The 15,540-nt window shown below is 38.3% G+C and overlaps 1 protein-coding gene across 8 annotated transcripts in view; it reads left to right on the top strand.

Moving 5' to 3' along the window:
* Window positions 1-15,540, top strand: part of FRY (FRY microtubule binding protein) — a 458,299-nt gene that overhangs the window by 302,587 nt on the left and 140,172 nt on the right. For all 8 annotated transcript variants that reach the window (XR_004031657.1, XR_004031658.1, XM_030818558.1 and 5 more), the window contains 2 exons: window positions 5,320-5,491; window positions 7,070-7,202. Coding sequence is in view for 6 of the 8 variants with exons in the window: in XM_030818558.1 (XP_030674418.1) it covers window positions 5,320-5,491; window positions 7,070-7,202 (305 nt within the window). In the remaining 2 variants the exon portion in view is untranslated. The remainder of the gene's footprint in view (window positions 1-5,319; window positions 5,492-7,069; window positions 7,203-15,540) is intronic.

Below are 15,540 nucleotides of genomic sequence, written 5' to 3'. Positions count from 1 at the left end.
GCCAAATTTGCCACTTGCCACAGGCTCTGCTGCTTTTCCTAGCTGTGTGACATTTACCTCTATGAACTCCAGCTTTTTCACCAGTAAAAAGGACAAAATGCCTTTCTACCTCAACTCGCAGAAGAATTGTGATATTAGGAAGGGTAAGTTACAAACTCTTAAGAAAAAAAAGGGAAGAAAGAAAGGGAGAGAGAGAGAGGAGACTGCACACCATAAAAATCAAATACATAGAGAGTTCCTATCATCTCTGTGTTATCATCTGGCTCCTTCATTCTGTCAGTGAGGAAGGGGGCCTGGAGGCTGGAGACTGGCAGCTTGTTAGTAGCAGAGGGGACCCAGGTCCCTGTTAGTCCCGTGCTCCTTCCCACCACACCCTGTATTCTCTTCTTGATATTAAGGTTGCCACATATCTAGGAACAGCACAAAAAGTCCAAAAATGGGAATTTCTGTCTGGTGTCCATTGACCTCACAGGCTTCTGGAATGGCTGCAGCCAGGGTCTCTGGGCCAATGGGAGGGGGCAGGGCCAGTGCCAAACCAGAGGCTTTGGGCTGGAAGGAGGCCCAGAGCTGTACAGTGAAGAGCCTTCTCTTGCTGGGAAGGTTCTCAAGACATTATTCATTTCTTAGCAGTCATGGCTTTACTGTCTTTAGCAATCGTTTCTCAGAATTACTGGATTACTTGTCTAAAAAGGACATGTTAAAAGCTACTACCATCATTATCACTGTCTATAAAATGTATTCTTGGTTCTTTTCTCAAACTCCTCATTCAGTCAGTGAGTAATTAGTTAACCTCTCTGTGTAGAGCAGTTGGAACTGTGATTTAAAAAAAAAGATACCAATAGGAGTAACTAATTGGCTATCTTCTTCCATTTCTTGTGATCTTGTAGATTTATGGAATAATTCATTTATCAGTAGTTGGTAATTATAAGCTCAAAGGCATACCCATAACCCCACTCAAAAGCAGACAGGAGGACAGCATAGTCTGCGAAGCAGATGTCATACACTTGATGAAACATGCTGTAGGGCATTGTTTCTCAGGAAACAAGTTCAGATTGGGTCTTAAATAACATTTTGGAAGTAGCTTGTGGAACAAGGCCTGGAGATCTAAAGGATTATCTTACTGTAAACTTTATGCTGCACCACCACTCAACTCTTCAAAATTTCCAGGTAATTGTCTTGTTTTAGTGCACACCTGAATGACCTTCTATATCCATCCTCATCATCGTGAAGACTTGCTGGTCTGTGAGAAGGGTTTCTTGGTCATCAATTTCTCTGTTTTTCCTTGACCTAAAATAATGTGAAGCCGGAGGTCTTATGTAGTGCTAGCGGCAAGAAGAAGAAATAAAAGCGTATAGATTGGAAAGGAAGAAATAAAATTGTCTTAATTCACAGAGAACATGATTATTTATGTACAAAGAACCTAAAGAAAACCTACTGGGACTAATAAATGATTTTAGGAAGTCTATAGGATACAAGAGAAATAAAATCAATATATTCTAGTTATGAACAATTAGAAATTGAACAATTTGCAGTAACACTGAAAAACAAAATAACTTAGCACTAAAGCTGACAAAATATGTGCAATATTTTAATACTGAAAATTACTAAATCCTGAGAGAAATCAAAGAAGGCCCAAATAGTGAAGAGAAATAACTGTAGATTGAATGACTCGCTGTTAACAAGAGGTCAGTTGTCCCCAAATTGATCTATGTAGATTAAACTGTAATCTCAATAATAATAAACCCAATTAAAATCTCTGCACCTTTTCTGTAGAAATCAACAAGCTGATTCTAAAATTTATATAGAAAATCAAAGGAACTAGAATAACCAACATAATTTTGTAAAAGAAGAATAAAATTAGAAGACTAGCATGGCCTGATTTCAGGACTTACTATAAAGTTGTATAGTGATCAAGGCAGTGTAGTATTGGCAGAAGGATGAATATAAAAACCAGTTGAACAGAATAGAGAATCTAGAAATCTAGAAATAGACTAAGATATACAGGGTCAATTGATTTTCAACAATGATTCTAAGTTAATTCAATGGATAGAAGATAATGTTTCCAATAAATGGTGCTGAACAATTAGATATCCACCTGCAAAATATTGAACCTCAGCCTATAATTTGCACTATAAACAAAAATTAACTCAAAATGGATCATAAACCTAAAAGTAAAATCTGATACTATAAATCTTCCAGAAGAAAAGGAGATTTTCATGACCTTCAGGTGCGAAAAAATTTCTAGGACATAAAAATCACAAACTATAAAAGAAAAAAGTTGATAAATTGAACATCATCAAAATTAAAAATGTCTGTACCTCAAAAAAACAGTTAAAGTGGAGAGCCACAGACTGGGAGAAAATATTTACAAAACTCATATCTGACAAATAACTTCCATCTGAATATATAGAGAATTCCCACATTTCAATAATAAGAAAATAACCCAATGTTTTAAATGGGCAGAAGGATCAGCATCTTCACCAGGGAAGAGACACAAATGGCTAATAATCTCATGAAAAGACATTCAACCTCATTAGTCATTAAGGAAATTCAATTTAAAACCAAAACGAGATGTCCTGAGGAAGGTAAAGAGCAACTAGAACCTCATACTATTCTAGTGAGATTACAAAAAGGTACAACCACTTTAGAAAAATTTGGCAATTTCTTTTAAGATTAAACGTATACTTAACCATATGACTCAGCAATTCCATCCCAAGGTATTTTTCCTAGAGAAATCAAAACATGCTCACAAAGGTTTGTGCAAATATTTATAGCAGCCTCATTCATAGTCACTAAAAATAAAAAAGCAACTCATGTCCAAACCCCGGTGAATGGCTAAACAAATTGTGAATCATCAATACAATGGATACTATTTAGCAATAAAAATGAACGAACTGCTGATACTTGCAATAACATCTCAAAAGCATTGTGCTCACTGAAAAAGCAAGATATAAAGTCTATGTACTATTTGATTCAATTTATATCACATTCTGGAAAAGGTGGAATGTGACAATTAGACAATGTTTGTCAGGTGCTAGGGTTAGGAGAGAAGACTAACTGCAGAAACGCACAGGGGACTTTCTGGACATGGTGGAAATATTTTGGATCTTGATTCTGTTGATGGTTACCTGACTATGTATGTTTCTCTAAACTCAAACAACTGTACAACTAAAAGGAGAGACTTTTAGTACATGTAATTTATATCTCAATAAACCTGATTTTTAAAAAAATAGAGTGGGGATTCTGGCTTACAAGAGATATTTGCCAGCAGCAGCTTTTCAGACATTTTCTTTCATTCTCACAATAGCCCCATATGATTGATAGGTATTACTATCCTCATTTTACAGAAAGGAAGCAGATACCTGGACTTGGAAAAGTTAAGTAATTTTCCAAGGCCAGACAAAAGGGAGAGTTGTGATGCAGAACTATATGAAATTTAAAAAAAAATAAATTATTTTTGAAGTTAACTTCAAAATGTGTGTACCAAACTATCCCATCTTATTTCTGCCCTTAGTGTTGTCCAGAGAAAGGAAAACTTAGAGAACTGACAAGGATGATTGCTAAATTGGATAATCCACTGGCAGATAATTGAGGCTTGACCACATATGTCATCCCACGGTTATTATATTAGTACTGCATCTGCTGAATTGACCATTTTATATTCTTATCCACAACATTGCTGTGTCTTGAGAGACACGCACAAACCTAGAAATATCTCATCAAAGAACTATCGGCCGGGCGCGGTGGCTCACGCTTGTAATCCCAGCACTTTGGGAGGCCGAGGCGGGAGGATCACGAGGTCAGGAGATCGAGACCACGGTGAAACCCCGTCTCTACTAAAAAAAATACAAAAAATTAGCCGGGCGTGGTGGCGGGCGGCTGTAGTCCCAGCTACTCGGAGAGGCTGAGGCAGGAGAATGGCGTGAACCCGGGAGGCAGAGCTTGCAGTGAGCCGAGATCGTGCCACTGCACTCCAGCCTGGGCGACAGAGCGAGACTCCGTCTCCAAAAAAAAAAAAAACAATAAAAAGAACTATCAACAGAGGGAACTAATGGGCTTTGATACACGGATTATTTTTTAAAGTAATATTCTTTCATTCTAGAAAATGGAGAAAGCATATAATTTAAGGCCAAAAAATCATAAAGTACACATTGAATTGTTTATAAATGAGCCAGAGAAATATTTACCAAATCCTGGTTGAATTATGATAACTCCTTAAAGCTTGAATAAATAATTTTAAAATGAATAGAAGTCTATGTTACTTTATGTTATAAAATGTAATCGTGTTCAACTAAATAGGTGATTCAGGCAAACCAGATTTAGATGCAAAGTTTCCCACTATACCTCAGTTTCCTCACCTGAAAAAATGAGAATACTTTACCCTGTAAAGTGGGAATACCTTCCTCATATGACTGTGTTAAGGATGAAAGTTAATGAGAAGTTCTGGATATATTTTAGGGACTCAATACATTGTAACTAAATTATTTTCATCAGTCCTAGTAATCGTCATTATTTTCTTCTGTAGGTAGCAGTATACTTAGGGAACTTACTACTTCATGAGGTTTAAAAATATTGGTGTAAATGTTTCACACATGGCTGTTTAATGGAGTACAGATGCTTAGGTACCTTCTGACCTTTGAAGATGAGCACTAGGGAGAGCACCTGTCTTACTAAGCCGTCTTTCAGGGCCAAAGTTGTGCCATACCTGAGCCTAAGGAAGATCAATCTGGCCCACAATCACATTTCTTCTTACACACCCATATGTTTTCATCAGTAACAGGGTCTGTGGCATTGAATTTTTAAAATTTCTTCTCAAACTTGCTGGCCTTTGTAAATCAGAAGTCAAGACCTGCGGTTGAGAGCAGGTAATGTTCATTTTATGGTTCCCATTTGGAACCTGGGTGTTTCCATTCAATCTTTGTGAGCTAACACATGTGGTGCCTCTCTTCTTCCAGGAGACATATGAGCCCTTGTTTACCTCAGTTTACCTTAGTTGCACCTGCTCCAGAGGATGAGGCATATCTTTTAGAGATACACTCAGCATTCCCCTCAACAGAATATAGTACATGACCATCTCAAACATGCCCTCCACAGTCGGTGAAATCTCCCCTGTTGTTTTCTTATAATGCGACAAGAAAAAACAGTGACAGAAACTTAATTTTATTTTCATAAGATTGCTCTACACTCTTGTGCCTTTTAAATTATTTTCTCATACTCTTCTACATGCAATTCAATCTTAACTATCTGAAAGACTTATGGATGTATTCCACTACAATAATTGGGCCTTTCCTTTTGTCATGACAATATTGTCTCTTACAGAGAATGAACATTGGTTTACGGGCATTCTTGGTCATAGCTGATAGCTTGCAGCAGAAAGACGGGGAACCTCCCATGCCGGTTACAGGAGCCGTTCTTCCTTCAGGAAACACGTTGAGAGTAAAGAAAACATATTTGAGTAAAACGCTAACTGAAGAGGAAGCCAAAATGATAGGTGAGTTTCAGAAGTGCATAAGAACTAAGCCTTATTAAGCCCTTAAAATGACCAGTAGATATTTATCTTTAGTGAGATGCACTTTTAAAAATCTTTATAGAAGTAGATGATAAGACATTCCAACATTAATTGTTTTGATTGATTCATGCTGTGTTTTGTTTTACTGCTCTTTAAACTTTTTAGAACTTCCTGGTAAATATTTTGGCATTTAAATGTTAGACTTGTATCTATGGTCTTTTTAAAGCCTCTAATAATGATTACTACATTTTTCAGTAAGTCTCCAAGACTTCTGTGTGCTTTGCTAAATAATCCTGTTTATCAGTTCATTCATTCATCTCCTTCTTTTTTTCTTTAGTTAAATTAGTTTAACGTGTTTTAAACATGCCAAATCTCACAACACACATCATGTTATATTGTGGATTTAGACTACATGAGATGATTTTCTAATTTAACTATCTTATCTAAAGAGATGTTTTTGGCATTTGTTCATTTCTTACCAAGTACCCAAATGTAGACACCTACTACAAACTTTATTAAGATAGTTACTGGATTCTACAGACCTGAGAGAAACACACAAGGAAATTTTTTGCTTTGAAATATTTCTCTTTAGTTTAAATGACTTTTAAAAGGTGTAATAGGTTGGGTGCAGTGGCTCACGCCTGTAATCCCAGCATTTTGGAAGGCCGAAACTCCACCTGAGGTTGGGAGTTCGAGACCAACCTGACCAACATGGAGAAACCCTGTCTCTACTAAAAATACAAAATTAGCTGGGCGTGGTGGCGCATGCCTGTAATCCCAGCAACTTGGGAGGCTAAGGTAGGAGAATCGTATGAACCCAGGAGATGGAGGTTGCGGTCAGCCAAGATCGCGCCATTCCACTCCAGCCTGGGCAACAAGAGTAAAACTCCATCTCAAAAAAAAAAAAAAAAAAGCAGATGTAATGCATGAGAAATAATCATGAATAATTATTTCACTAAGGTACAAATTTTAAATACAAAGGTATTTACTTTTCATTTGTATAATTCGTATACACATTTGTCTTCCAGTGTAGTACATCGACACTGTAGTTAATGAGAACAATAAAAATAATATAGCTAAAATATGTTTTTCTTCATTTTTAAATTTATAATGTGAAGTTATTTTATCTTACTAAAAAAAACACATATATATTTCAGAGGGTCATATGGAGTTATTAAAGTCCTAACCCCCAAGGAGAATTATTCTTTATTCACATAATCACTAATGATGGTGAATTTTCTTATGCTAACTAGAAACTTTAAAATTCAAATTGCTTTAATTTGAATTTTGTATTTTCTTATTATTTTAACTCTTCTGGAAAATACTTCCAATTGAGTATTAGAATTCCTATAAATCGAATTTAAGTGACTATCTGGTGAAAACCTACTAAGTGCAAGGCACCATGCTAAGAGCTGTGCAGATGAGATTGAATCCGACAGCCCTTTTGCTCAAGGAAGTCATTGACTCATAAGGTCTTCAGTAAAAAATATTATAGAGATGAATACAGGATATCCTTTGATAGATTCAGTTGAAGGTATAACTATAATGCATGTTTTTCAGGCATGTCCTTATATTACTCTCAAGTACGAAAAGCTGTAGACAACATTTTAAGGCACCTTGATAAAGAAGTAGGAAGGTGTATGATGCTGACTAATGTACAGATGTTAAACAAAGAACCAGAAGACATGATCACGTGAGTACAGTAAAGACTAAGTTATCAATGAAAGATTATCCAGAAGACACAAGTAGACAGTATTCTCATTTATTCTGTATTTTGTTTTCATCTTCTTAGAGTTCTAAAAAGTAGTAAAGATAGTTAAAAAAAAACCTTCACAGTATTTGATTAACTATAAAAATAAGGTCATATCTGTGATTGATCTAGTTTATTTATATCTCAAGTATCACTAGGTCAGTAAGTTAGAAAATGAGGCCCATGACTTACTGGTCCATGTTTTCAGAAATGGCATTTTGTTCCCAGGCACCATCACAACTCATGTGACATAGTGACATCCCAAATTTACAGACATTCCATCTTTATACATCTCATGACAGTTCCTACTTCATAGTTTCCGTGCGACTGTGTAACAGACTGCATCACAGAAAGCATTTTAAGAAAGCATGCAGAGCTACAAATGTATTCAAATCAAGTATTCTTTTTTTTTCTAATTATACTTTAAGTTTTAGGGTACATGTGCACAATGTGCAGGTTTGTTACATATGTATCCATGTGCCATGTTGGTGTGCTGCACCATTAACTCGTCATTTAGCATTAGGTATATCTCCTAATGCTGTCCCTCCCCCCTTCCCCCACCCCACAACAGTCCCCGGAGTGTGATGTTCCCCTTCCTGTGTCCATGTGTTCTCGTTGTTCAATTCCCATCTATGAGTGAGAACATGCGGTGTTTGGTTTTTTGTCCTTGCGAGTTTACTGAGAATGATGGTTTCCAGTTTCATCCATGTCCCTACAAAAGCATGAACTCATCATTTTTTATGGCTGCATAGTAATCCATGGTGTATATGTGCCACATTTTCTTAATCCAGTCTATCGTTGTTGGACATTTGGGTTGGTTCCAAGTCTTTGCTATTGTGAATAGTGCCACAATAAACATACATGTGCATGTGTCTTCATAGCAGCATGATTTATAGTCCTTTGGGTATATGCCCAGTAATGGGATGGCTGGGTCAAATGGTATTTCTAGTTCTAGATCCCTGAGGAATCTCCACACTGACTTCCACAATAGTTGAACTAGTTTACAGTCCCACCAACAGTGTAAAAGTGTTCCTATTTCTCCACATCCTCTCCAGCACCTGTTGTTTCCTGACTTTTTAATAATCGCCATTCTAACTGGTGTGAGATGGTATCTCATTGTGGTTTTGATTTGCATTTCTCTGATGGCCAGTGATGATGAGCATTTTTTCATGTGATTTTGGCTGCATAAGTGTCTTCTTTTGAGAAGTGTCTGTTCAAAAAGTCCTTTGCCCACTTTTTGATGGGGTTGTTTGTTTTTTTCTTGTAAATTTGTTTGAGGTCATTGTAGATTCTGGATATTAGCCCTTTGTCAGATGAGTAGGTTGCGAAAATTTTCTCCCATTTTGTAGGCTGCCTGTTCGCTCTGATGGTAGTTTCTTTCGCTGTGCAGAAGCTCTTTAGTTTAATTAGATCCCATTTGTCAATTTTGGCTTTTGTTGCCATTGCTTTTGGTGTTTTAGACATGAAGTCCTTGCCCATGCCTATGTCCTGAAGGGTATTGCCTAGGTTTTCTTCTAGGGTTTTTATGGTTTTAGGTCTAACATGTAGGTCTTTAATCCATCTTGAATTAATTTTTGTATAAGGTGTAAGGAAGGGATCCGGTTTCAGCTTTCTACATATGGCTAGCCAGTTTTCCCAGCACCATTTATTAAATAGGGAATCCTTATCCCATTGCTTGTTTTTGTCAGGTTTGTCAAAGATCAGATAGTTGTAGATATGCGGCATTATTTCTGAGGGCTCTGTTCTCTTCCATTGATCTATGTGTCTGTTTTGGTACCAGTACCATGCTGTTTTGGCTACTGTAGCCTTGTAGTATAGTTTGAAGTCAGGTAGCGTGATGCCTCCAGCATTGTTCTTTTGGCTTAGGATTGACTTGGTGATGCGGGCTCTTTTTTGGTTCCATATGAACTTTAAAGTAGTTTTTTCCAATTCTGTGAAGAAAGTCTTTGGTAGCTTGATGGGGATGGCATTGAATCTATAAATTACCTTGGGCAGTATGGCCATTTTCACGATATTGATTCTTCCAACCCATGAGCATGGAATGTTCTTCCATTTGTTTGTATCCTCTTTTATTTCATTGACAAGTGGTTTATAGTTCTCCTTGAAGAGGTCCTTCGCGTCCCTTGTAAGTTGGATTCCTAGGTATTTTATTCTCTTTGAAGCAATTGTGAATGGGAGTTCACTCATGATTTGGCTCTCTGTTTGTCTGTGATTGGTGTACAAGAATGCTTGTGATTTTTGTACATTGATTTTGTATCCTGAGACTTTGCTGAAGTTCCTTATCAGCTTAAGGAGATTTTGGGCTGAGACAGTGGGGTTTTCTAGATATACAATCATGTCATCTGCAAACAGGGACAATTTGACTTCCTCTTTTCCTAATTGAATACCCTTTATTTCCTTCTCCTGCCTGATTGCCCTGGCCAGAACTTCCAACACTATGTTGAATAGGAGTGGTGAGAGAGGGCATCCCTGTCTTGTGCCAGTTTTCAAAGGGAATGCTTCCAGTTTTTGCCCATTCAGTATGATATTGGCTGTGGGTTTGTCATAGATAGCTCTTATTATTTTGAGATACATCCCATTGATACCTAATTTATTGAGAGTTTTTAGCATGAAGGGTTGTTGAATTTTGTCAAAGGCCTTTTCTGCATCTATTGAGATAATCATGTGGTTTTTGTCTTTGGTTCTGTTTATATGCTGGATTACATTTATTGATTTGCGTATGTTGAACCAGCCTTGCATCCCAGGGATGAAGCCCACTTGATCATGGTGGATAAGCTTTTTGATGTGCTGCTGGATTCGGTTTGCCAGTATTTTATTGAGGATTTTTGCATCAATGTTCATCAAGGATATTGGTCTAAAATTCTCTTTTTTGGTTGTGTCTCTGCCAGGCTTTGGTATCAGGATGATGCTGGCCTCATAAAATGTGTTAGGGAGGATTCCCTCTTTTTCTATTGATTGAAATAGTTTCAGAAGGAATGGTACCAGTTCCTCCTTGTACCTCTGGTAGAATTCGGCTGTGAATCCATCAGGTCCTGGACTCTTTTTGGTTGATAAGCTATTAATTATTGCCACAATTTCAGAGCCTGTTATTGGTCTATTCAGAGATTCAACTTCTTCCTGGTTTAGTCTTGGGAGAGTGTATTTGTCGAGAAATTTATCCATTTCTTCTAGATTTTCTAGTTTATTTGCATAGAGGTGTTTGTAGTATTCTCTGATGGTAGGTTGTATTTCTGTGGGATTGGTGGTGATATCCCCTTTATCATTTTTTATTGCGTCTATTTGATTCTTCTCTCTTTTCTTCTTTATTAGTCTTGCTAGCAGTCCATCAATTTTGTTGATCTTTTCAAAAAACCAGCTCCTGGATTCATTAATTTTTTGAAGGGTTTTTTGTGTCTCTATTTCCTTCAGTTCTGCTCTGATTTTAGTTATTTCTTGCCTTCTGCTAGCTTTTGAATGTGTTTGCTCTTGCTTTTCTGGTTCTTTGAATTGTGATGTTAGGGTGTCAATTTTGGATCTTTCCTGCTTTCTCTTATGGGCATTTAGTGCTATAAATTTCCCTCCACACACTGCTTTGAATGTGTCCCAGAGATTCTGGTATGTTGTGTCTTTGTTCTCGTTGGTTTCAAAAAACATCTTTATTTCTGCCTTCATTTCATTATGTACCCAGTAGTCATTCAGGAGCAGGTTGTTCAGTTTCCATGTAGTTGAGCGGTTTTGAGTGAGTTTCTTAATCCTGAATTCTAGTTTGATTACACTGTGGTCTGAGAGACAGTTTGTTATAATTTCTGTTCTTTTATATTTGCTGAGGAGTGCTTTACTTCCAACTATGTAGTCAATTTTGGAATAGGTGTGATGTGGTGCTGAAAAAATGTATATTCTGTTGATTTGGGGTGGAGAGTTCTGTAGATGTGTATTAGGTCTGCTTGGTGCAGAGCTGAGTTCAATTCCTGGGTATCCTTGTTAACTTTCTGTCTCGTTGATCTGTCTAATGTTGACAGTGGGGTATTAAAATCTCCCATTATTATTGTGTGAGAGTCTAAGTCTCTTTGTAGGTCACTCAGGACTTTCTTTATGAATCTGGGTGCTCCTGTATTGGGTGCATATATATTTAGGATAGTTAGCTCTTCTTGTTGAATTGATCCCTTTACCATTATGTAATGGCCTTCTTTGTCTCTTTTGATCTTTGTTGGTTTAAAGTCTATTTTCTCAGAGACTAGGATTGCAACCCCTCCCTTTTTTTGTTTTCCATTTGCTTGGTAGATCTTCCTCCATCCCTTTATTTTGAGTCTATGTGTGTCTCTGCACATGAGATGGGTTTCCTGAGTACAGCACACTGATGGGTCTTGACTCCTTATCCAATTTGCCAGTCTGTGTCTTTTAATTGGAGCATTTAGCCTGTTTACATTTAAAGTTAATATTGTTATGTGTGAATTTGATCCTGTCATTATGATGTTAGCTGGTTATTTTGCTCGTTAGTTGATGCAGTTTCTTCCTAGCCTCGATGGTCTTTACAATTTGGCATGTTTTTGCAGTGGCTGGTACCAGTTGTTCCTTTCCATGTTTAGTGCTTCCTTCAGGAGCTCTTTTAGGGCAGGCCTGGTGGTGAAAAAAATCTCTCAGCATTTGCTTGTCTGTAAAGTATTTTATTTCTCCTTCACTTATGAAGCTTAGTTTGGCTGGATAAGAAATTCTGGGTTAAAAATTCTTTTCTTTAAGAATGTTGAATATTGGTCCCTACTCTCTTCTGGCTTGTAGAGTTTCTGCCGAGAGATCAGCTGTTAGTCTGATGGGCTTCCCTTTGTGGGTAACCCCACCTTTCTCTCTGGCCGCCCTTAACATTTTTTCCTTCATTTCAACTTTGGTGAATCTGACAATTATGTGTCTTGGAGTTGCCCTTCTCGAGGAGTATCTTTGTGGCGTTCTCTGTATTTCCTGAATCTGAATGTTGGCCTGCCTTGCTAGATTGGGGAAGTTCTCCTGGATAATATCTTGCAGAGTGTTTTCCAACTTGGTTCCATTCTCCCCGTCACTTTCAGGTACACCAATCAGACATAGGTTTGGTCTTTTCACATAGTCCCATATTTCTTGGAGGCTTTGTTCATTTCTTTTTATTCTTTTTTCTCTAAACTTCCCTTCTCGCTTCATTTCATTCATTTCATCTTCCATCACTGATACCCTTTCTTCCAGTTGATCGCATCGGCTACTGAGGCTTCTGTATTCTTCACGTAGTTCTCAAAACTTGGCTTTCAGCTCCATCAGCTCCTTTAAGCACTTCTCTGCATTGGTCATTTTAGTTATACATTCATCTAATTTTTTTTCAAAGTTTTTAACTTCTTTGCCATTGGTTTGAATTTCCTCCTGTAGCTCAGAGTAGTTTGATCATCTGAAGCCTTCTTCTCTCAACTTGTCAAAGTCATTCTCCATCCAGCTTTGTTCCATTGCTGGTGAGGAACTGCATTCCTTTGGAGGAGGAGAGGCGCTCTGCTTTTTAGAGTTTCCAGTTTTTCTGCTCTGTTTTCTCCCCATCTTTGTAGTTTTTTCTACTTTTGGTCTTTGATGATGGTGATGTACAGATGGGTTTTTGGTGTGGGTGTCCTTTCTGTTTGTTAGTTTTTCTTCTAACAGATAGGACCCTCAGCTGCAGGTCTGTTGGAGTTTGCTAGAGGTCCACTCCAGACCCTGTTTGCCTGGGTGTCAGCAGCGGTGGCTGCAGAACAGCGGATTTTCGTGAGGCCACAAAATCAGCTGTCTGATAGTTCCTCTGGAAGTTTTGTCTCAGAGGAGTACCCAGCCGAGTGAGGTGTCAGTCTGTCCCTACTGGGGGGTGCCTCCCAGTTAGGCTGCTCGGGGGTCAGGGACCCACTTTAGGAGGCAGTCTGCCCGTTCTCAGATCTCCAGCTGTGTGCTGGGAGAACCACTACTCTCTTCAAAGCTGTCAGTCAGACAGGGACATTTAAGTCTGCAGAGATTCCTGCTGAATTTTTGTCTGTGCCCTGCCCCCAGAGGTGGAGCCTACAGAGGCAGGCAGGCCTCCTTGAGCTGTGGTGGGCTCCACCCAGTTCGAGCTTCCTGGCTGCTTTGTTTACCTAAGCAAGCCTGGGCAATGGCGGGCGCCCCTCCCCCAGCCTCGCTGCCGCCTTGCAGTTTGATCTCAGACTGCTATGCTAGCAATCAGCGAGACTCTGTGGGCATAGGACCCTCGGAGCCAGGTGCGGGACACAATCTCCTGGTGTGCCGTTTTCCAAGCCCGTTGGAAAAGCGCGGTATTAGGGTGGGAGTGACCCGATTTTCCAGGTGCCGTCTGTCACCCCTTTCTTTGACTAGGAAAGGGAGCTCCCTGACCCCTTGCGCTTCCCGAGTGAGACAATGCCTCACCCTGCTTGGGGCTCAGCTCGCACACGGTGCGCTTCACCGACTGTCCTGCACCCACTGTTTGGCACTCCCTAGTGAGATGAACCCGGTACCTCAGATGGAAATGCAGAAATCACCTGTCTTCTGTGTCGCTCACGCTGGGAGCTGCAGACCGGAGCTGTTCCTATTCGGCCATCTTGGCTCCACCAAGTATTCTTATTCAAAATCTGAAGATCTAGATTTACAATTAGGACTTGCATTTGCTGTTTTTCTTTAACTATGGCAGGAACTAGGATTAAGCTATAATTCTGTATTTTAAGAAAGTTTGGACTGTGTTGTTGGGCTATGAATTAAATTACATTTGATAGCTGTGGTATAATTTCCAAAAATATAATTAGGTAAATTTCTTCTGTCATCCATCATTTTCAACTGCAAATATAAGAATTAATCTGAAGATTGTTACCTATATAGAGAGGTTCATATTGTGGTGTGCATTTTTTTTGTGATAGTAACATGTGCTCATGTTTAAAGCAAAGGCAAAAATGCAGAATTATTTAAAATATGTATTTTGTAGAATCTAAAGTTAAAATAAAAGCCTCCTCAGAGCCTCACATGAAATCTGCAGCCGTTTCTTGGATCAATGTGATTCCTTCCAGACCTTTCCTTACGTCAATATAAATGTATGTGTACACATACCTCTTTTTTTCCACAGAAGTGGGATTATACAATGCATATTATCCTGCAGCTCGCCAATTACTCGATTTAAATAGTATGAGATGATGTTGCTTTAGACTTTTCATCCGAAATAATAGCAGAATTTATATCGACCAAGATTAATAACATTAAAAATATTATCTACAGTTCTAGTTCTTACCTCACAAATTTGCCAGATTATCAATAAACTTTCAACCTCATTTTTCCATACTTCTTGCATATATTAAAGCCATTTTCAATTTATGATGTAGAAGATATAAAAAAATGCATTATGCCAGGCACAGTGGCTCACACCTGTAATCCCAGCACTTTGGGAGTCCAAGGCGGGCAGACCACTTGAGGTCAAGAGTTCAAGACCAGCCTGGCCAACATGGTGAAACCCCATCTTTACTAATAATACAAAAATTAGCCGGGCATGGTGGCACACACCTGTAATCCCAGCTACTCAGGAGGCTGAGGCAGGAGAATTTCTTGAACCCGGGAGGCGGAGATTGCAGTGAGCCAAGATTGCACCACTGCATTCCAGCCTGGGCGACAGTGAAACTGTTTCAAAAACAAACAAAAAGAAATGCATATAGCTGTTTCCTTAAAAAAAAAAAAAAAAAGAGCTTTAAAGGACAACCGTGTTTGTAATCAATAGGCATCATAAGATAGGTTCAGGACAAAAACAATATATTCAAAATCATAAAAAGGTACATGTTTAAATGTAAACATTTTATTTATGTTTTAATCAATGTTTCAAACTTTTTCTAAGGTTCTTCTTTACTTTTTCCTATTCAAACATCTTAAGACCTCCAGATAGGGCTAGAAATATTTTTCGTGCTAGAATTCAAAGCAGATTCCTGAATAACTCATTGCTTCATTTCTTAAAAAAAAAAAAAAAAAAAAAGGAAGAAGAGAAATGTTAGGGAATCACATAAGCATTTAGGAGAAGAGGGTGGAGGCCCACACAACACTAATGGAACAGTCACTGGAGTTGATATTTGAAGCTGCTCCACCACTTTCCCAGGCCCTACGTAGGGTAAGAACTTGAACATTGAACATTCTGTGTTGCTCAGTCTTTATTCCTCATCCCTTTTGTGGTTCATGCTAGTACAAAAAAAGAAAGAAAGAAAATAACAAGTAAAGAATAATAAATAATAATTTTAACATTTGTTAATATATTTTCTTAATTATGTAATTTTGGGGATTTATATGCTTCCCATAAAAGGCCAGA

Source organism: Nomascus leucogenys, chromosome 9 (assembly GCF_006542625.1).
Source record: "Nomascus leucogenys isolate Asia chromosome 9, Asia_NLE_v1, whole genome shotgun sequence".
NCBI lineage: Eukaryota > Metazoa > Chordata > Mammalia > Primates > Hylobatidae > Nomascus > Nomascus leucogenys.
Note: the sequence above shows the minus strand (reverse complement) of the source record. Positions and strands in the feature narration are given on the sequence as shown.